This window comes from Dreissena polymorpha, chromosome 12 (genome assembly GCF_020536995.1).
Source record: "Dreissena polymorpha isolate Duluth1 chromosome 12, UMN_Dpol_1.0, whole genome shotgun sequence".
NCBI classification, from domain to species: domain Eukaryota; kingdom Metazoa; phylum Mollusca; class Bivalvia; order Myida; family Dreissenidae; genus Dreissena; species Dreissena polymorpha.
In genome coordinates, this window is record NC_068366.1 from 52,300,956 (window position 1) to 52,324,472 (window position 23,517).

Consider the following 23,517-nt stretch of genomic DNA (forward strand, 5'->3'; position numbering starts at 1 on the left):
AGGATTTGTTCAGTAATAAATTCATTTATAGTATTTAGAAATGTTCATCACTAAAGTAAAACTAAAGGCTTAATTATCTATTTCCAATTGTAAAGTTGACTGTATATTACCTGCTCAAAAATGATTGTTATTTTCCATGTAAATCGACAAATCTCTTTTTTTGAATTAATGTTGCATTATATTAAAGTAATGTGGAATATTTCAATAAGCAATTTGTTTTTCCATTATACAGCAAGAGTCATTAAATGCATTTGTTCAACCTGAGACATTGGATGGACGGGATCAGTACTTCTGTGAGAAGTGCAACAAAAAGTGTGATGCTCATAAGGTAATAATGACTCAAGTTCAACAACAAGTATGATTATCTTCAGGTCATAAGGGATTAATGTAAGAAAAATGTGTGATGCTAATGAGGCGGTAATGACTTCAGTTTAAAAAAAAACGTGTGATGATTATAAGGTGATGAAGGCTTAAGTGTGATGCTTACATTGTGGTAATGAATGTAGTGTAAGCAAAAGTGAGATGCGCACAAGGTTATTATGGCTTAAGTTAAGGGTTATAAGGAGCCTGATGTTTAGGAGGTGGTAATAACTTCATTGTAACAAAAAGTGTGGTGCATGTAAGGTATGAACTTAGTGGAACAAGAAGTGCAATGCTCACTAGGTTATAATGACTTAAGTGTAACAAAAAGTGTTATGCTGATCAAGTATAAACGTAAGAGTAACAAAAGTGTGATGCTCATAGGGAAATAGTGACTTGTGTGTATTAAATATGTGGTGTTCAAAGGATAAAAGAACTGAACTCTTGTAACAATTATGATGTCCATAAGGTAAAATGATGCTTTTAAGGTACTGAATTTATTGTAACACAAAGAGTACTGGCATAAGTGTCACATCAAGTGTGTTGCTCATTAGTACATGGTGTTATAATAATAAAAAGTGTGATGCTGATAAAGTGCAGACTTGATTGTATAAGTGTTTGCTAATAATGTTATGGTTCTATTATACTGTTCTGCTTGTAGGGGTTGAAGTTCATTTCCTTCCCCTACCTGTTAACCCTTCAGATGAAGCGGTTTGACTTCGACTACTCAACCATGCACCGCATAAAACTTAATGACAAGTTAGTACTTTATTTTATTTTAATTTATTTTAGGACCATTTAGTGAAGCATGATTGTGTTGAAGGCTTGAGGCCGATGTACATGTACCACGTCTATTGCAAGCGTATGACCAAGTACCTGAAAGTCTTGTGAGAGATAATGTATGATGTTTTCTTTGAATGCTTGCTAATAAAGGATAAAATTCATTAACTCATAATTTCCAGACTTACTTACAGAATTTTCTTTTGTTTTGTGCTCTATTTAGTATTCCACATTTTCAGAATGTCTTTCCCTGAAATTCTCAACCTGAATTACCTGATTGAAGAGGTACACACCAACGCAGAATCAGCAATGTCTCCAGACCGAGAAAATACGGTGATCGAAAGTAACGCTGCGAAAAACTGTAATGATGATGGTTTGTTGCTTGCTGTTATTCTTTAGATCCCCTGAATAAGGAGTGCTAAATGAGGAGCTTTCATGGTCTGTGTTTTTTATGCCCCCGGTAGGGTGGCATATAGCATTCAGGGGTTTTTCAGCACTGTCTGCGCCTCCGGAAAACGGAGGCATCTCAAAGCAAACAGACCCGATCCCAAACCGAAATTAAAAAACCCCAACCCAATTACCAAAAAAAAAAAAAAAATTTTTTTTGTTTAGCTCTACTGGCCATAGGCCAGAAGAGCTTATGGGGTGGCATGGTGTGCGTCTGTCTGTCTGTCTGTCTGTCTGTCTGTGTGTGTGTGTGTGTATTAGACTTTCTCTTGTTTATCCGATAAAGTCCACTTTTTTCATCCGATTCTTTTCAAACTTGTTCAGTGTGTTGATTTTAATGAGGACTCGAACCCTATCGAAAATGGGTTACATCAGAGTAAAAAGTCCAGAATTATCTCCCCTTGAATTTGAGAAAATTGTGAAATAAGGCTTGTTTACGCAATAAAGTCCACAGTTTTCATCCGATCATTTCCCAACTCGCACAGTGTCTTTATCTGAATGATGAGTCAAACCTTATTGAAAATGAGCAATATCGGAGTTATAAGTCCAGAATTATCTCCCCTTGAACTTGAGAAAAAAATGAAAATCTTTTGCAATATTGAAGATAGCAACTTCATATTTGGCATGCATGTGTATCTCATGGAGCTGCACATTTTGAGTGGTGAAAGGTCAAGGTCATCCTTCAAGGTCAAAAGTCAAAAAAAAGAAAATCTTTAACATTTTGCCATAACTTTTGCAATATTGAAGATAGCAACTTCATATTTGGCATGCATGTGTATCTCATGGAGCTGCACATTTTGAGTGGTGAAAGGTCAAGGTCATCCTTCAAGGTCAAAGGTCAAAAAAAAGAAAATCTTTAACATTTTGCCATAACTTTTGCTATATTGAAGATAGCAACTTCATATTTGGCATGCATGTGTATCTCATGGAGCTGCACATTTTGAGTGGTGAAAGGTCAAGGTCATCCTTCAAGCTCAAAGGTCAAAAACAAAATCAAAGCAGCGCAGAAGGGGACATAGTGTTTCCGACAAACACATTTCTTGTTTGTTTACATATAAAGTTACATCCTTTTGAAACTAAAACGGATGTTTTATATCATCAAAGGCCAGAACCACAGAAGAAAATTTGTCCAACTTATTGTTGAAAAGGAGCCATTTGAAGTTAAATTTTACGTTTCTTCTTGTTTATGCGATGAATTTCCCATTTTGGGTCTGTTTGTTTAAAACTTACTCAGATTGTTCATACTATCAAGGGCTTGAGCCCTATTGATTCCAGCCAGTAGAGCGATTCAGGCCCTCATGGGCCTCTTGTTTTTTTTAAGAATAAAGTGTCTTATGACTTGTGTGACTAACCAGTGTTTGTTTTGGTCAAAAATATCTGCTATAAGGTTTTGACTGTTCAGTTCTTATCTCAGAGTGTAACTGTAACTGAAAAACAAAACTTCAGTACTTGAATAAACGTTGAACATGTCTGTTTATATAAAGAAGACAAAATAACAAATAAAAACAAATTTATTTGTTAAACCACTGAATTATTTAAGCATGATAAATTCACAATATTTTCCCAAATTAGCTGTTTCAATGAAGCAAAAATTTCCAAAAATGGCCAATTTTGTCGATAAAAAACTCCCAATTTGGTCAGACTCCTTTTCCCAAAATAGGCAGAAAAACCCCTGGCATTTGAACTGTCTGTCCATCCGTCCGAAAACTTTAACATTGGCCATAACTTTTGCAATATTGAAGATAGCAACTTGATATTTGGCATGCATGTGTATCTCAAAGAGCTGCACATTTTGAGTGGTGAAAGGTCAAGGTGAAGGTCATCCTTCAAAGTCAAAGGTCAAAAAAATAAATCCAAGGGAAGTAACAAGATTTAAAGGGAGATAATTTCTATTTATCATTTGACAGGTACAGATAATTTTTATGAGGAAAGTAATATTTTTTATTATATCACTTAAAAAAATATTACTTCACTTATCATAATTATCTGAACCTGCCAAATGATAAAAGAAATAAATCAATGCAGCGCACTAGGGAGCATTGTGTTTCTGACGAACACATCTCTTGTTTATCATATTTCTGTCTGGTCAACTGTATTAGTTATATCAAACGTCTTTGACCCTGAAATCATTTGTTGGATATTTTTCAAAAGTTTCTGTGGAATACTCCAGAGGTCCATTTTTAAATTCCTTCTATGTTAAATCAACAATATTCTGATATCCAGTGCAATGAAATAAGATTCTTATGGAATCATTTTCACAAATTTCTTTCTTTTTTGACCTGCTGCTGTTACAATGACTTTCATTAGTTCATGTATGGCGCAGTTCTGCTTTTATAGCTACACACTAAAAACTTTGAATCTGTTTCTTCCAAGATGCCAGGTATTTAAAAGTATATACTGTTGACCAAACTAAAAAAAAGAAGTTTTTTGTTAAGTTGAAAACTTGAAACAATTTTGATTTTGGAAACCAACTTATTGGATTTTGAAGAAATGTTTAGAACATATTCATTTGTTTACAACATGATTTCTTCATGGCCATTGGTACTTTGTCTTTGTTGTGTAATTAAATTTGCTTTTGAAGTTAAAATATAAGAAAATGGAAATACTTACCTTAAAATTCTTTACAAATAATAAAAAGAAATGTAATTTAACTTCAACTTGTCTTTTATTTGTATCTTTCATAGTCATTTTTAATGTGATAGCCTTAAAATGTTTCTTCCGAAAAAAAAATAAAGTGCAGGTATTTTCCATCGATTGATTTGCCTGTTTATGTTTGTTTGAAATATTAAATCTGTTATACCTATATTGTAGTGTCGTGTCTATATACCTGTTTGATATCTGTCACTTTTGAGTTTCATTATATAAAACACAGCTTTTTTGGCTCTTTTTCAAGTTATGTAGGTGTTTTCACTTTCTTTTATTATTTGTTCAACTTACTAAATACATTACAGGTATTGCTTTAATAGAGATTGGGAAAAATAAAAGAGAGCAAGCGTGACTCATTGTTATTGAGCCATCTGTATGAATTTTATGGTATTATAAGCTTTATTGTCTGCAACTGTTTCAGCTGTAGATGAAGGTATAGAGGTGGAGGCGGGATGTTCAGGGTCCAGTCTAGAGGAGGAGAATGAGAAAAACAAACAGGCCGAGGCACAGGTACTCTAGCAGACTTTAAAATCTGAACCTATTTATTGAAGATTGATTGAAGCGAAAGCCTTTGGCTTATAGAGGCACTTTTGAGTCTGTTTCCTTGGGAAAAACAGTACTTTCTGTCTTTGGTAGGATCTATTGAACTTTTTTGTTTCCCACTGAGGATGAAACCTATGACATTCAGGGTGTGAGTAGGACATGATGCCAATCGCTCAGTTGCGGCCTTATAGCTGACTTTTAGGTTGCTGATGATTGTGTGTGATCATGGTTCAGTTTAAGAAACATATTAAGTTTGCCTTAGAATAAATTAGCCTGTTAAATGGAATTTCTTAAATGTTGTGCATATAAAGCTTCCCAACAAGTTTTTGATTTGTGTATACTACTGCAAACACTTGGCCATCGATATTATTAAAAAGTAAAACAAAACTTTTTATTTTGTTTGTGTTCGAAGGTCATTCATAAGTTAGTCAATTTTATAGTTCAGGTATTAAATGCCTTCTTTAATGTTTTACTCCTTTACCTTATCCCTTTTCTTTCAGGGCCCCTACGTGTATGAACTGTTCTCAATCATGATACACTCTGGAAGCGCGGCTGGTGGACATTACTATGCCTATATAAAGTACAGTAGATCATTGTTAATTCAAGCACCATTAATGAAATTTGTCGCTGTTTCAATTTTTTTGTCTGAGTTTGCGCCATATATTAAATTAGACACTGTATGTTGGATTTATAAATCCCTATTTTGAATCCTGGCTAATTTGAACCCATCAATCTGGTCCAATGGGAGTTCATGTGCTTATTTATCTGTTGATAATTTGAAATTCTAATTTGCAAGTCGAAGTCTTTTTCCCACACAGTGGTTTTAACTATTGTTTGTTTGCTCCTCATGATTTCACAAGTTTTCTAATTCATAAAAAAAAGACAAAATAGTGTAAGATGTATGTGAACTGATGAACTTCATCACATTTAACTTAAAATAAATGAATAAAATTGTAATAATATAATATTAAATTAAGACTGATGTTTAAAACGTCCAATCACAGTCAGCAAACTATTAATTTCTGTATGTGACATTGGTATTTTAAAAACTGTATTAATAGAAATACCTAGAAATGTTAAATTCGAATAATTGTTAATTCAAAGTATCTTTTGGTTCTTGCAACTAAGCAACATTGAGGTTCGACTGTATGTGAAACTGTTGACCCATTTATGTGCTGCTCTGATCTTTTAAATGAATGATAACGCGTTATTTAATCTTAATGGTATATAATGTTTTTATTCCCCCGGAAGGGTGGCATATAGCAGTTGAACTGTCAGTCCGTCTGTCTGTCCGTCCGTCCGTCCGTCCGAAAACTTTAACATAGGCCATAACTTTTGCAATATTTAAGATAGCAACTTGATATTTGGCATGCATGTGTATCTCATGAAGCTGCACATTTTGAGTGGCAAAAGGTCAAGGTCATCCTTCAAGGTCAAAAGTCAAAAAATACAATCCAAGGGAAGTAATAAGCTTTAAAAGGGAGATAATATCTTAACCTGCCAAATAATGTATTGACATTTTATTTCAAAGCGGCGTATTAGGGGGCATGGTATTTCTGACAAACACATCTTGTTCATTCAAAGATTCATTGAAACCTGATTTTACCAACAAAACATTTTGAACATATGCTTATGTTGTTTTTTCTATGTTGGTGATTGTATTATTTTTTCCAGAAGTTAGAAAATACAAAAATATATTAAGGGTTAGGAATAAAAATGCTTTTAATAACTTTCTTATCATGTTATATACATGTTATCACATTAAACATAGACAATAATTCATTTTCAATTCCATAGAACATAGCCAAGTATTCATTTTAATATAAAGCCACATACAAAATAAAGAAAGCAGTTTGAATATTTAACTGTATTGATGACTTGCTAAAATGTTTTGCCATTTCAGATGCTTAACTGATGGGCAATGGTACAGCTTCAATGATCAACATGTATCTAAGGTCGGTTTTAATTATTTCAAGACACAAATTCCATGAAATCCTATTAAAATGATCCCATTCTTGTACAGTGTAAAAAAACTTTATTTCTCTTCTTTTATCAGATTTCCTCTTTTTAAAAACTAATAAAGATTCACAAATAGTTCTTAACTTGAATGGATCTGTTATATATAATCAGTTTTTATTTTCCTTCTTTAGTAGAGTCCTTATGTTGGCCTCTTCCAATGAGTGCTAGGCTCTTTCACAAAACACAATTTCTTTAAAAGGATGTACTTTTATCAGAATTGCATGTGTGCAGTGAAAATTTGTCCCATTTCTCAGCTATGTTGTTATGTTTTCCACCTAAAATGGAAGGCCAGGCCCTTCCCCAAATCAGGAAAAAAGGAATAGTTATTTTGAACAAGTAAGGGGTTTGGCTGGTTTCCTTTCAGGCTATATTTCTAGTCACACTACTGTTGGATTTGATGTGTGTTAATTTTTAAATAAAACCATTTTATAAAATTATAACACTAAAACATTGTGCTACTTTTGTAAGCTGATTTTATAATGATTTTATGGGTGGTTTGCACTGAGTCTAAATTGGAGTTGAACATTGATTTAGCCAGGCAATGTAAGAGCACTTTGTAAACAAGTTTTACAGTAAGATCCGGCCAGAACCTATGTTTACATATCTACTTAGGCAAAAATGAAGACATTCCTTCAATTCATTGAATTCCATTTATCTCTGTGTGAAGATATTTTACAGTAAAGTGTTTTGTTAAATGCTTCATATTTCAACCTGTTGTTATCACATAATTAGGTCTGAAATTTTCATTTTAATAAAAAAAGTTGTAACGGGGTTTGTGGATATCGGTCCTGAACTCAGGCGAATTTGACTTTTTGTAACAGATAACCTATGACGATATTCGTAAAACCTACGGTGGAAGTTCCAATAGTCGTGGATACTACTCATCATCATATGCCAGGTATGCACATGTGAACCATATGCTGTTATTTATTTGATCTTGTTCAGTCCTTACGTTTAAAGTTTGGGGAGAAAATATATAGAGGATATTTGTTGGATTTGGTGGAATATCAATTTTAATTCACTAGTGATCATAGAAAAGAAATCCAAACCAATATTATACTAAATCCAACAATTTTTTGTTTTTTTTATGCTTTCAAATGATTATTTGTGTATTTTTGCTGATATAATGTTGGCATAATGTGAAGAAAAAGGCTTCATTTCACAGTATAACGGTGAAAATTATGGATAATGTTCACTGTTTGAAACATTGAATTATCAGTTTTAATTCACTAATATTTCTCTCTAAACCACTGGAAAGCATACAATAAAATTTAGCAAGTATGTATACTAGATATGTTACATCAATGTACAACAAACATTATGTATCCCAATTTGTTAAACCTATATGCAAATTTAGCTAGTACTTCTTGAATACATTTTATGGACTTGTCCCAAAACATGATTCGTGGTATTTCTTCTTGAATCTATTCACTATTCATTTCCATTGAATAGTCTCCATTCTGGCAACACGTTTAATGTTTCAAATGAGTCAAATATTCAAACTTAAATGCTAAAAAATACAATACAAGGCAAAAAATACTTTCACATTCCCTCTTGGTGTCTGGCTGTTTGTGTAAACACAATATCATGTCCATGTTAATATTTGTATGCTCTTCAGGCCAAAGCGCAATTGTTTTTAGCTCACCTTTTTGCTCAGGTGAGCTTTTGTGACCGCTCTTTGTCCATCGTATGTCCGTCCGTCCGTCTGTCCGTTAACATTTGCTCGTAAACACTCTATAGGCCACAATTCTTGTCCCATCTTCATGAAACTTGGTCAGAAGCTTTGTCCCAATGAAATCTCGGCCGAGTTCGAAACTGGGTTTTGCGGGGTCAAAAACTAGGTCACTAGGTCAAAAAAAAGGAAAACCTTGTAAACACTGTAGAAGTCACATTTCATGCCCAATCTTCATGTAACTTTGTCAAAATGTTTGTCTTAATGATATCTTGGTTGAGTTCAAAAGTGGTTCCGATCCGTTGAAAAACATGGCCGCCAGTGGGCGGGGCAGTTTTCCTTATTTGGCTATAGAGAAACCTTGTAAACACTCTAGAAGTCACATTTTTTGCCCAATAATCATAAAAATTTGTCAAAAAATTGGTTCAATTGATGTCTCGGACGAGTTCGAAAATGGTCGAGATCGGTGAAAAAACATGGCCGCCAGTGGGCGGGGCATTTTTCTCTATATGTATATAGTGGCAGTTTTTCCTATTTGCCTATTGAGAAACCTTGCAAACACTCTAGAATACACAATTTTTGCCCAATCATCATGAAAGTTGGTCAAAACATTGGTTTTATTGATATCTCGGACGAGTTTGAAAATGGTCGGGATCGGTGAAAAAACATGGCCGCCAGTGGGCGGGGCATTTTTCTCTATATGTATATAGTGAAAACATGTGAACACAGTAGAAGTCACATTTTTGGTCCAATTTTCATGAAATTTGCTCAGAACATTTGTTTCCTTGATACGAGAGTTGAGTTCAAAAATGGTTCCGGTCAGTTGAATAACATGGCTGCTGGGAGGGGGGCAGTTTTCTCATTATGCCCCCCCCCCCCCTTTCGAAGAAGAGGGGGTATATTGTTTTGCTCTGTCGGTCCGTCAGTCCACCGGATGGTTTCCGGATGATAACTCAAGAGCGCTTATGCCAAGGATCATGAAACTTCATAGGTACATTGATCATGACTCGCAGATGACCTCTATTGATTTTCAGGTCATAGGTCAAAGGTCAAGGTCACGATGACCCGAAATAGTAAAATGGTTTCCGGATGATAACTCAAGAATGCTTATGCCTAGGATCATGAAACTTCATAGATACATTGATAATGACTCGCAGATGACCCCTATTGATTTTCAGGTCACTAGGTCAAAGGTCAAGGTCACGGTGACCCAAAGCAGTAAAATGGTTTCCGGATGATAACTCAAGGATACTTATGCCTAGGATCATGAAACTTCATAGATACATTGATCATGACTTGCAGATAACCCCTATTGATTTTCAGGTCACTAGGTCAAAGGTCAAGGTCACAATGAACCGAAATAGTAAAATGGTTTGCGGATGATAACTCAAGAACGCGCCTAGGATCATGAAACTTCATAGGTACATTGATCATGACTCGCAGATGACCCCTATTGATTTTTAGGTCACTAGGTCAAAGGTCAAGGTCATGGTGACCCGAAATAGTAAAATGGTTTCCTGATGATAACTCAAGAACGCTTATGCCTAGGATCATGAAACTTCATAGGTACATTGATCATGACTCGAAGATGACCCCTATTGATTTCAGGTCACTAGGTCATAGGTCAAGGTCACGGTGACCTGAAATAGTAAAATGGTTTCTGTATGATAACTCAAGAACGCTTATGCCTAGGATAATGAAACTTCATAGGTACAATGATCATGACTCGCAGATGACCCCTATTGATTTTCAGGTCAATAGGTCAAGGTCAAGGTCACGGTGACTTGAAATAGTAAAATGGTTTCTGGATGATAACTCAAGAACGCTTATGCCTAGGTTCATGAAACTTCATAGGTATATTGATCATGACTCGCAGATGACCCCAATTGATTATCAGGTCACTAGGTCAAAGGTCAAGGTCACAGTGGCAAAAAACGTATTCATGCAATGGCTGTCAAGGTCACAGTGACTCAACTTAGAAAACTGGTTTCCGGATGATAACTCAAGAATGCTTACGCCTAGGATCATGAAACTTCATAGGTACATTGATCATGACTCGCAGATAAAATAATGATGATTCTTGACCAGGATGTTTGTCTGGACAATATCTAGGTCAAGTTTGACATTTGGTAAAGATTGAATGAAACGACTCCTCTCAGGTGAGCGAACTAGGGCCATCTTGGCCCTCATGTTATTGGTAGTCAGGAAATACAAATAAAGTGCATTTTTTAATAAATAGCATTTTTAGCTCACCTGATTGCTCAGGTGAGCTTTTGTGATCGGTCTTTGTTCGTAGCCCATCCGTCCGTCTGTCCACATTTGTTCGTAAACACTCTAGAGGCCACATTTCATGTCCGATCTTCATGAAACTTGGTCAGAAGCTTTGTCCCAATGAAATATTGGTCGAGTTCGAAACTGGGTCGTGCGTGTCAAAAACTAGGTCACTAGGTCAAAAAAGAAGAAAAACCTTGTAAACACGGTAGAAGTTACATTTCATGCCCAATCTTCATGTAACTTTGTCAAAATGTGTGTCTAAATGATATCTTGGTTGAGTTCAAAAGTGGTTTCGGTCCATTGAAAAACATGGCCGCCAGTGTACGGGGCAGTTTTCCTTATTTGGCTATTGAGAAATCTTGTAAACACTCTAGAGGCCACATTTCTTGTCCGATCTTTATGAAACTTGGTCAGAAGCTTTGTCACAATGATACCTCGGTCGAGTTCGAAACTGGGTCAAGCAGGGTCAACTAGGTCACTAGGTCAAAAAAAAGAAAAATCTTGTTAACACTGTAGAAGTCACATTTCATGTCCAATCTTCATGTCACTTTGTCAAAATGTTTGTCTTAATGATATCTTGGTTGAGTTCAAAAGTGGTTCCGGTCCGTTGAAAAACATGGCCGCCAGTAGGCGGGGCAGTTTTCCTTATTTGGCTATAGAGAAACCTTGTAAACACTCTAGAGGCCACATTTCTTGTCCAATCTTCATGAAACTTGGTCAGAAGATTTGTCCCAATGATACCTTGTCAACACACTAGAGGCCATAGTTTTGGTCCAATAATGATGAAACTTGACCGGGATGTTTTTCTTGAGGATATCTATGCAAAGTTTGACATTGGGTCACGTGGGGTCAAAATCTTGGTCAGGAGGTCCAAATCTTACAAAAACCTTGTAAACACATGTAGAATTAGCATTACTTGCAAAGTTTTGCATGCAAAAAACCCATGCAAATAGACAGTACTCAATCAGAATTAATCATATGCTCACATTGCAAAAGTAAACAGAAGAGAACCAATCTAATATGCTCTAGAGTACTGAATTTTCAACTAAGCAATTAACAAGGCCTTGTAAAAAAAGGTGAACGAAGTACGGCCATCTTGACCCTCCTGTTTAGTTAAGCGATTGTTGACAATATTTAGGATTTTTATTCTTGTCACTTATTGTTGTGAGTTTATTGTTGTTTTATAGTGTTTGTCAATATGCAAACACAAATCAATATTAAAAGAAATAGACATAATGCTACTACCCTAATTTGCCTATATGCACACATCCTAATTTTGTTTGTTATTAATTGCAGCTCTGCCAATGCCTACATGCTGATGTACAGAAAGAAAGACACAGACCGCAACGTTGGTAAGTTGGGGTTTACTTTTAAAAATTTGTATCAGAAAAAAAGGAAGAAAGAAAGTAACCATATACAATTTTATATTAAACGATGTACAGAAAGCTTGAAAACGATTCTCAGACTGTAAAGATATGTATCTAGATTTTAATGGTAAGCAAATTCTGTGGAAGGTTTCTGATTTTTCTGTAAGCAATTCTCAGATTATGTGCATGATAATGGCCTATGTGATTTCTTTTTTATTTGTTTGCTAGGCTAATAAATCCTAATGCCACATTGAAGGAAAGATCTATAGCACAATAGCAGCGAGCTGTGCCCTATTCGTTTTTTGGATAACCTGGCTGGCCCTCAATATTTTGAAGCTAAAAATGTCAACTTTGTTTGACATTGAATATATTTATAATTGCAAATGAAAAGACTTTGCTTAATAACTGAAATGACAAGCGTAAACAAAAGAAATTCCATAGACATAGAAAATTATCAAATGATTTCACCAGTCTGGCCTTGCTTTGCACCTTGCCCCTTGTAAGTAGGACCCTTGGCTTTTGTTTACCTCATACATGTGATACTAAATTTCACCAGACTTCCTGAGTAGCGAAGACTTCCCGGATCATGTCAAGGAGGAGCTGCGACGTCTCAATGACAGGGAGGAGGCAGACAGGAAGCAGAAAGAGATAGACAGGTCAACATGCAAGGTGAAGTAGGCTGAAATGTGTGACTCCTATGTATGTGTGGATGTACTTTCATGGGTGAATGTTTTTTTAACCAGGTTTTCCGAAGGAAAAAACTGGTGATTAGATTGGCGAATGCGGGCGGGCTGGCTGGCTGGCTGGCGGGCTGGCTGGCTGGCTGGCGGGCTGGCGGAACAAGCTTGTCCGGGCCATAACTATGTCGTTCATTGTCAGATTTTAAAATCATTTGGCACATTTGTTCACCATCATTGGACGGTGTGTCGCGCGAAATAATTACGTCAATATCTCCAAGGTCAAGGTCACACTTTGAGTTCAAAGGTCAAAAATGGCCATAAATTAGCTTGTCCTGGCCATAACTATGTCATTCATTGTGAGATTTTAAAATCATTTGGCACATTTGTTCACCATCATGGGACGGTGTGTCGCACGAAAGAATCACGTCAATATCTCCAATGTCAAGGTCGCCACGACTAAAAATAGATTTAAAAAAAAAAAAATAACTTACAAAGGGGGTTAATTTTGTTTGTTCATTTCAAAAGTTCAGTTTGAGTTTTCTCCCTTTATCAGATTTTTTTTTCACAATGAAAACCTGGTTTTGTGACATTTTGTCCCTTGTTGTATAAAGAATGATTTCAATAAATAATTTGTGTTATAAAGTGTTTGTAATGTTTTTCATAAAAGATATTGCTTTAGTTCTACAAAGGAGCATTTGTGGCGTCTGAATTGATTAAGCTTATCTAAAATCTAAATATTGTCGTTTTAAGTGAAAGATTTGTTTTGCTGTACTTTTAATGTGTTTTCAGGCTTATTTCTTCTGTTGTCATAGGTCCCATTCCCGTTTATTTTCAGATCAAAATATTTTGTCTGCATCCAGAGTTCAAGCGAAAGATGGAGCAGAAGCTTGAAGTGCATAAAGACAAGACTCTCTTAGAGGCTACAGATCTTGCATATAAGGTACCAGCAAAACTAAGGGGCTTTGCATTGTTAAGCATTCGGAGTTATAAGTGTTTGATGAATTTATTCAGACTGTTTTTACTGGTTAAAACCGCCACAGTCAATACTCCCGAAGTGGTCATTACTGGTCAATAATGGTCGATTGAACTTTACCCCCAATTTGGATTAATATTCCATGATTAATTAAACAATATTGATAATATAAATCAAACAGACATGTTGCTTATAATGTCTTATGTTCTATTAATTGGTCTGAGAAAACAGGGCATAATGCATGTGCATAAAGGGTCATCCCAGATTGGCCAATCAGGGACGACATTTGACAGTTTATGATATTTTATGTTTTAAAGAAGTCTTTGACATACAAAAATACATAGTATGCAGATAGTGTTGCCATTGTTAGCCTGGGCGCACTGCGCAGGCTGATCAGGGATGACACTTGATGCACATGCATTAAGCCCAGTATTCCCAGAATAAGGCAATATTATTCTTGTCTCCCAGATGTTTGAGCTGGAGCAGTGTGTCACACGTGACTGCGTGCGTATTGTCAAGTATGACGAGTACCAGGATACGCTGGAGTGCTCCTTCGAGGGCGAGGAAGACACCAGCATGGAGACCCTGCTTGGGGGTGTCAAGCAGAACTACAGCTTCGACCTGCTGCTGGAGACGCGACGACCTGAGCAGAAGTTTCAGCAGTATAAACCTGGAGGTATGGTTGGATGGTTATGCCGTAAAGATGATTATAATAATGTGGCAAAATTATTCCTCAAAATAATTGTAATAACTTTGCAAAATTATACCTTAAATAGCATGAACCAATGATTTTTTCAAACATTAACAATTGATGTAAAATGCTTGCAGGAACATTATTTAAGGTTTAAGAAGGCATTTTCTTTTTGTTTTAATGGATTTCTTTGAAAATTATATTTTTTATGGATTTTTTGGCAACAAAGGGTTACGCATGTTAAAATAATGTTATTAATTTTCTGACAAAAAACTGGTACCATGAGTAGCATGAAAAAATAATGTTTATGTCCCCCACCGCTATAGTGGGGGACATATTGTTTTTGCCCTGTCTGTTGGTTGGTTTGTGTGTTTGTTTGTGCAAACTTTAACATTTGCAATAACTTTTGCAATATTGAAGATAGCAACTTCATATTTGACATGCATGTGTATCTCATAGAGCTGCACATTTTGAGTGGTGAAAGGTCAAGGTCATCCTTCAAGGTCAAAGGTCAAATATATGGGTCAAAATCGCTAATTTAATGTACACTTTTGCAATATTGAAGATAGCAACTTGATATTTGGTATGCATGTGTATCTCATGGAGCTGCAGATTGTGAGTGGTGAAAGGTTAAGGTCATCCTTCAAGGTCAAAGGTCAAATATATGGGGACATAGTGTTTCACAAACATATCGCTTGTTTAAAACATCAGTAATTGATGACTAATGAGTGCAGTGATAATATCTAGGTTCTAATAAAGCATTTTATGTTTGTTTTAATAGGTTACTCTGAAAATTCTCTTTTTCGTGATTTTTTTCGCAATAAGGGGTTATGAACTATAAAAAATGTTATTGTTTTTTTTTAGACCAAAACGGTTACTATGGTAATACTGGATGACATGCACTTAACCAAAACATTTATAATTATGTTGTTAATTCTTGAGAATGTATATCCCCTATTCACTAAACATACCACTTTTGATCAGATAATTCATATTGAATGATGTTTACATTTATTTTGAACAAGCATATAGCCTCTTTTTCTTTGTATTGCGCCACAAGTTCTTCTCAGCCACTTAAAGGTTATGTTGCCTTTCTTTTACTTAAAATGAAAAAAATATTATACACTTTGAGACATTTCATTAAATGTTTCATGTCTCTACAACACCCAAAGGCTAATTTGGATATCAAGTATTTACATACTAACATGACCATTCTAGCTGGGAATTCTAGCAATGTTTTATTTGTTCATATCTTCCTATCAATCTGTTATATGTGTCATGAATCATTTGATCAGAAAACATTTCATGTTTGTTTTAATTTTTAGCCGGATTTTTTTCGAAAAAATCTCGGCTTATAGATTGATGTTGTCGGGCGGGCGGGGGGGGCGGGCGGGCGGGCGGGGGTGGCGGCGTGCTCGAAAATGTTAAAGTTCTTATTTCATGGTATAACTTTGGTATGCTTGGACCTAGAGTCTTCAAACTTGACATGAAGGTTGGCCAGGATTAACAGATGACCACTGGTCATTTCAAGGTCATTCATTTGAAGGTCAAGGTCACTGTGACCTTCAATATAAAAAATGTTAAAGTTGTTATAACTTTGGTATGCTTGGACCTAGAGTCTTGAAACTTGACATGAAGGTTGGCCATAACTAGTTAGTAACCACTGGTCATTTCAAGGTCATTCATTTGAAGGTCAAGGTCACTGTGACCTTGAATGTAAAAATGTTAAAGTTCTTATTTCATGGTATAACTTTGGTATGCTTGGACCTAGAGTCTTCAAACTTGACATGAAGGTTGGCCAGGATTAACAGATGACCACTGGTCATTTCAAGGTCATTCATTTGAAGGTGAAGGTCACTGTGACCTTCAATATAAAAATGTTAAAGTTGTTATAACTTTGGTATGCTTGGACCTAGAGTCTTGAAACTTGACATGAAGGTTGGCCAGAACTAGTAAGTAACCACTGGACATTTCAAGGTCATTCATTTGAAGGTCAAGGTCACTGTGACCTTGAATGTAAAAATGTTAAAGTTGTTATAACTTTGGTATGCTTGGACCTAGAGTCTTGAAACTTGACATGAAGGTTGGCCAGAACTAGTAAGTAACCACTGGACATTTCAAGGTCATTCATTTGAAGGTCAAGGTCACTGTGACCTTGAATGTAAAAATGTTAAAGTTCTTATTTCATGTTATAACTTTGGTATGCTTGTACCTAGAGTCTTCAAACTTGAAATAAAGATTGGCCAGTACTAGAAGATGACCACTGGTCATTTCAATGTCATTCATTTGAAGGTCAAGGTCACTGTGACCTTAAATGTTAAAATGTTAAAATTGTTATAACTTTGGTATGCTTGGACATAGAGTCTTCAAACTTGACATGAAGGTTTGCAAGCACACTTAGATGACCACTGGTCATTTCAAGGTCATTCATTCTAAGGTCAAGGTCACTGTGACCTTGAATGTAAAAATGTTAAAGTTCTTATAACTTTGGTAGGTAAAAATGTTAAAGTTCTTATTCCATGTTATAACTTTGGTATGCTTGTACCTAGAGTCTTCAAACTTGACATAAAGGTTGGCCAGTACTAGAAGATCACCACTGCTCATTTCAATGTCATTCATTTGAAGGTCAAGGTCACTGTGACCTTCAATGTTAAAATGTTAAAATTGTTATATGCATTCAAAACATAACACAAGGTTTGCTCATGCCTTGAAAAGTACTTACATTTCATTTTGACCTTTGAACAATATTTCAGTAATTTAAGTATTGCATTGACAAAAACACGAAAGGTACTTTCCTGTCATTTAAATCAAAAATCCGGCTTCAATGCGGTCATCTCCGACCGCGGAACTCTTGTTTAATAATTCAATTAAGTGCTATTGTTATTGACCGATAAACCAACTTACTGATTCAAAGGGAATATTTTTTAAATTATTTGCATTTTATATAAAATGCTTAATTTTTGCCTAAATGATTTTCAAACTATAGAGGAATCTATATAAAATTTAAGGCTTTTATCCACAAAATACAAACATTTATGTAATAGAAGTTTCAAGATCAAAATAAGTAATTCAAGTTTTATCAGATATTGGTCATAATTTCCAATATAATTGAGTGAGTGAGCTTTGGGAATCAATGAAACTATCGGATGGAACGAAAAACTGAAATATGATTTATTTTTCAATATTTCAATATTTTATGCACTTAAGTTGAGCCTTAATGTGTATTTATAAGCATTCATAGGAAATGTTCCTCACCAAATCAAGGAAATATTACTTGTTATTCAATTTGTGTAAGTGTATACAATAATTTCATGGTAGAATATTTGAGAAAAAAACATTAGAAACAAAAACTTGTCAGCTGAAATTTTCCATATGGTTATGGAAGTTACTGATCGCCGGTAATATGTCAGGATTTCCGCAAAATACGATGGTTGCGCCCAAAGATGTTGGTGTTACTGACCATTACTAATTGATAAATTAATGATTTTGATTCTCATTTGATAAATTGGTGACTTCAAGGCTGATAAACTTGAAATATGCAAGCTATTCTGTCGTTTGACATATGTCTGTCATTACATCTGTACAATCGGTAATTTCCGTAACCACTTGTTAAATTGTAGCAGACACAAGTTAAAATCAAATTTCTTATGTTTTACACAAATATTATACCAATCTCTTGCTAAATATTAATACATGAATGATTTAAAAGTAATATTGGATTGTTTTCAGCCAGAAACACTGTCTATGACCACGAAAAAAAAAATAACTTTTTGGTTTATGATTTTTACTTTCTAAATAGCTTGCATGCCGCATGGCATTGAATGTTCAGCAAGATAACTATCTCGACTTTATTTATTGAATGAATTCGGCCTGTTTCATCCAATAAAAAAAGAGCATTTAAACGTAATTTAGACCCATGTCAAGCGAGATTAGAAAGTACCACTTTTTGTTCACTGCCAATTTGTTACATCACTAGTTCCCTTCCTTGTTGGTTCATGCTACCTTAAAGATTTGAAAAAGTATGCCTTGAAATAATTATAGTAACTTTGTAAAATTTTGTCTAAATGATAATTATATAATTTATATATGTAATAATTTGGCAAAATAAAGATGTAAATATAAATATAATAACTTAAAAAATGATAACTTTTAAGTAACTTCTGCTTTCATGATACGTAACATATTATAACTTATGCAAAATAATGATTTAAAGATGTGCTAAAGTATGTGTGCAAATAATTTTAATAACACGCCACAATTATGCCTCAAATTTAAATGTAATAACTTTGCAAAAATATGCTTTAAAGATATGCACAGTTATGCCTTAAAATAATTATAATAACTTGGCTAAACCTTTTCTTTAATATTATTATAATAACTTTGAGAATGTTCATGTATAAATTATTTTGAAGATTTGCATACTTTTTATGCCCCCCTTCGAAGAAGAGGGGGTATATTGCTTTGCTCATGTCGGTCTGTCGGTTGGTCTGTCGGTCTGTCGGTTGGTCTGTCGGTCGGTCTGTTGGTCCGTCGGTCCGTCCACCAGGTGGTTGTCAGACAATAACTCAAGAACGCTTGGGCCTAGGATCATGAAACTTCATAGGTACATTGATCATGACTCGCAGATGACCCCTATCGATTTTGAGGTCACTAGGTCAAAGGTCAAGGTCACGGTGACCAGAAATAGTAAAATGGTTTTTGAAAGATAACTCAAGAACGCGTACGCCTAGGATCATAAAACTTCATGGGTAGATTGATCATGACTCGCAGATGACCCCTATTGATTTTGAGGTCACTAGGTCAAAGGTCAAGGTCACTGTGACCCGAAATAGTAAAATGGTTTCCGGATGATAACTCAAGAACGCATACGCCTAGGATCATGAAACTTCATGGGTAGATTGATCATGACTCGCAGATGACCCCTATTGATTTTGAGGTCACATGGTCAAAGGTCACGGTGACCCAAAATAGTAAAATGGTTTTCGGATGATTACTCAAGAACGCATATGCCTAGGATCATGAAACTTCATGGGTACATTGATCATGACTCGCAGATGACCCCTATTGATTTTGAGGTCACAAGGTCAAAGGTCAAGGTCACAGTGACCCGAAATAGTAAAATGATTTTCGGATGATAACTCAAGAACGCTTTTGCCTAGGATCATGACACTTCATAGGTACATTGATCGTGACTCGCAGATGACCCCTATTGATTTTCAGGTCACTAGGTCAAAGGTCGTCACAGTGACAAAAAACGTATTCACACAATGGCTGCCACTACAATGGACAGCCCATATGGGGGGCATGCATGTTTTACAAACAGCCCTTGTTACAATTGGAGTATTATCCAAGGTTTCACATTGTTATTACAGTAGTTAAATGCACAAATACGTGGGCAAACAAAGAAGCATACATGCATTGCCAAGTGAATGACGTCATACCAACTTTTTGATAACTACCTTTTTTCTGGAAAATCATTTATTTTGAACATTAATCTATCCAATACATGTGTAAAAAAATCCATAATTTGAAAGCGCAATGTGTGTACTCAGATGCTTTTCATTTTCGTGTTTGATCACATAAAAATGACTAAACTTTGTATGTAATGTTTTTAAAGGTGTAACAGTGAGAGTGTTCATAGCGGATGTTGGTGGTGATACGATTGAAGAACCTCATATTAGCGTTCGAGCAAACCTTGTACAAACTGTTGAAGAGTTTAAGGATCTTCTTATAGAGGTAAATACATGTAACTAGTTTATCATAATGATGAGTAACTATGCATAAATTTACATATTTGCGTTATACACAGGAAAACAACCCTGAAATTGCAGAATCTCAATTATATTTTTTTTTCTTGTTGTACTGATATCAGGTACGATTGATATTATATTATTTTATATTAATACTTTTTTGTTAAATTTTCATGATTTCAGCATTTGATTGTAAAATGTCAGATGTTCTTTTCAACATTTATGTCAAAATAGTATTCTTATTGTATTTGTAGGTCCTAGGGTTTGAAGACACAGTCTTTCGAATCGTTCTGGAGAGATTTCATAACGATCTAAAATTATTGACAGTTCCAGAAAAAACATTGAAAGCTGAAGGTTTCTTCAAGACAAATAAGGTATCTGAAACATAAACTCTAGGGCTGATTCTAATAGACAGTGATTGTATTCTGAACCTGATATAAATGCAGTCTATGAAGATGTTTCATTTTGTAGTTTTTTTTTCAATCATTCACACATTCTCAGAATTATCAAATTATTAGATGCATTATATTGAAAAATTTGGGATGATTGATATCATAGTTAATATTTTACAAATTGTTGATACCAAGTTACATGTCAAATGTCATTTAAAAGGTCATTTAAAACATACCATTTTATTAGTGCTGCAAAAAGTAAAAGAAAAAAGAAAATTGATATTTAATTGTTTTTAATTTTTGACATTAATTATACACCCTAGACATCACATTGAACCTGTGATGTTTGATATCATGTCAGCAAAATACTGTTTCTTGAGTCCTTAATAGTCATATCCTGATTATATTTTTGCATTCTTTATATCTACATCTATTGACAACATGTAGAATGGTTATACTGAAGTCTTGATGGGCGTCTGTTAGTCCAATTGTATGTAGACGAAGTTCTCCATCACTTTGTGAGACACAACCCGAAAACTTGCAAGTTTCCTTATGATGTGAAGTTGTTCATGTGCAATTAATATTATCCTGCGTTAAAAAAAAAAATAATTACAAATCTTCAACATGATTTCTACATCTCATAACAAATGGCTTCAGTAGATGTACAGCTGTACACACTAGTTGTCACCCCCTACCATTTCAGGTGTACATAGACCCAGGGTGCCCCGCGCCAGACAGGGAGATGGTGTTTGACAAGAGCGGGTTCTACAGCCTGCTTGACAGATACCAGAACACCATCAACATTCTTGTTAACCTGCCTACTCCTGGTGAGTTCTGGATTATATTTGTGTACATTCTACAGCCTCCTTGACAGATACCAGAACACCATCAACATTCTTGTTAACCTGCCTACCCCTGGTGAGTTCTGTATCATATTTGTGTACATTCTACAGCCTCCTTGACAGATACCAGAACACCATCAACATTCTTGTTAACCTGCCTACCCCTGGTGAGTTCTATATCATATTTGTGTACATTCAAGAGAATACGATCCTCGCTCTGGGAAAACGGGGCTTAATGCATGTGCGGAATGTGTTGTCGGAGATAAGGCTGCACAGTCGGAACAGGCTAATCCATCCATCTTACCCTGCAGAGCAGAATGATTATCATAACCCCTTTATGGAATAAAAGAGGGTGTATTACATGGGCATCTGTCCATCCATCAGTCGGTCTATTATTCCATCTGTAGAGACATATTTTTCAGGAGGCTTTCTCCAATATTTTTCAACATACAACCTGCAAACTTGCAGGCATTGTTATCCTCGCCGAAATTTTTTGCGGAGGGGATATAGTAATTGGTCCTGTCCGTCCGGCTGAAACTTTGTCCGCAGCATTACTCCAAATCTATTCAATGGATTTACTTTAAACTTAGAATATAAACAGATGGCAACTAGGAGAAGTGCAGTGACCAAGAACCATAACTCTATCTACCTTAGTTTTTTAATTATCTCCCCTTTTATATAACTTTAAAGTGAATTTTTGTCCGGAGCATAACTCTAAATATACTAAAGGGATTTACTTGAAGCTTGAAATATAAACATATGGCAACTAGGAGAAGTGCAGTGACCAAGAACCATAACTCTATCTACCTGAGTTTTTGAATTATCTCCCCTTTTATATAATTTCAAAGTAAATTTTTGTCCGGAGCATAACTCTAAATCTACTGAAGGGATTTACTTGAAACTTAAAACTTAAACAGATGGCAAGTAGGAGAAGTACAGTGACTAAGAACCATAACTCTATCTATCTTAGTGTTTGAATTATATCCCTTTATTTAATTTCAAAGTAAATTTTTGTCCGGAGCATAATGAATGATCTCCCTTTATTTGTTTTTACAAATATTATTTTACTCTCTAAAACAAATGTTGTCATACAAGCAAACACATTTCGGCGGGGATTTGGCACTACTGTGACAAGCTCTTGTTTCTCATGTTATGAAGCTGTGCATTTGAAATTGTATTCTAGTAAGAAAAAGCAAGCATTATTCCTGCTTTTGAACTCAGACATCCTATTACCTTACGTTTAATGAAATAAACTATAAGCAAAACTGTTCAGAAAGCACAATGGTAACAAGATTTCTGCTTGGTTTGTGACGTCATATATAAAATTTATCAAATTATTCCCATCTATGGATTATAACTGGGCACATCTTTTAGGTCACACTGATAACATCTTTAGCTCATCTATTTTGTGGAAAAAAATTATGAGCTATTGTCATCACCTTTGTGTCGGCGTCCGGTTAAGCTTTGCGTTTAGGTCCACTTTTCTCATAAAGTATCAATGCTATTGCATTCAAACTTGGTACACTTACTAACTATCATGAGGGGACTGGGCAGGCAAAGTAAGATAACTCTGGCGTGCATTTTGACATAATTAAATGCCCTTTTTATACTTAGAAAATTGAAAATTTTGGTTAAGTTTTGTGTTTAGGTCCATTTTATTCCTTAAGTATCAAAGCTATTGCTTTTATACTTGCAACACTTACTAACTATCATATGGGGACTGTGCAGGCAAAGTTATGTAACTCTGACTAGCATTTTGACAGAATTATGTGCCCTTTTTAGCTTGACTATTATATATGAAATATATATAGTGGAGCTATCCTACTCACCCCGGCGTCAGCGTTAGCGTTAGCGTCTGCATAAGCGTGCAAATGTTAAAGTTTTCGTACAACCCCAAATATTTTCTTTGTCCCTTGACATATTGCTTTCATATTTTGCATACTTGTTAACCAACATGACCCCAACCTATGAACAAGAGCAGACAACTCTATCAAGCATTTTGTCATAATTATGGCCCCTTTTCCACTTAGAATATGCAGCAAATGTTAAAGTTTTCGTACTACCCCATTTATTTTCATTGT

The 23,517-nt window shown here is 35.2% G+C and overlaps 1 protein-coding gene and 1 long non-coding RNA gene across 6 annotated transcripts in view; one reads left to right on the forward strand and one right to left on the reverse strand.

Annotated features, from left to right (window-relative positions):
• Positions 1-23,517, forward strand: part of LOC127853148 (ubiquitin carboxyl-terminal hydrolase 47-like) — a 79,047-nt gene that overhangs the window by 25,426 nt on the left and 30,104 nt on the right. For 2 of the 5 annotated variants that reach the window (XM_052387387.1, XM_052387390.1), the window contains exons 9-22: positions 233-328; positions 1,022-1,119; positions 1,380-1,513; positions 4,655-4,743; positions 5,277-5,356; positions 6,680-6,731; positions 7,617-7,693; positions 12,038-12,093; positions 12,665-12,777; positions 13,624-13,728; positions 14,230-14,437; positions 20,070-20,188; positions 20,457-20,576; positions 21,298-21,421. In XM_052387387.1, coding sequence (XP_052243347.1) covers positions 233-328; positions 1,022-1,119; positions 1,380-1,513; positions 4,655-4,743; positions 5,277-5,356; positions 6,680-6,731; positions 7,617-7,693; positions 12,038-12,093; positions 12,665-12,777; positions 13,624-13,728; positions 14,230-14,437; positions 20,070-20,188; positions 20,457-20,576; positions 21,298-21,421 — 1,471 coding nt within the window. Of the gene's footprint in view, positions 1-232; positions 329-1,021; positions 1,120-1,379; positions 1,514-4,654; positions 4,744-5,276; positions 5,357-6,679; positions 6,732-7,616; positions 7,694-12,037; positions 12,094-12,664; positions 12,778-13,623; positions 13,729-14,229; positions 14,438-20,069; positions 20,189-20,456; positions 20,577-21,297; positions 21,422-21,499; positions 21,513-21,590; positions 21,604-23,517 lie in introns of all 5 variants that reach the window. The other 3 variants (XM_052387388.1, XM_052387389.1, XM_052387391.1) reach the window with 3 other exon arrangements.
• On the reverse strand, positions 21,292-21,597 carry LOC127853172 (uncharacterized). Its single transcript, XR_008036511.1, has 2 exons — positions 21,500-21,597; positions 21,292-21,408 (listed from the first exon to the last, which is right to left on the reverse strand). It is a non-coding gene; the product is annotated as an uncharacterized LOC127853172 (long non-coding RNA).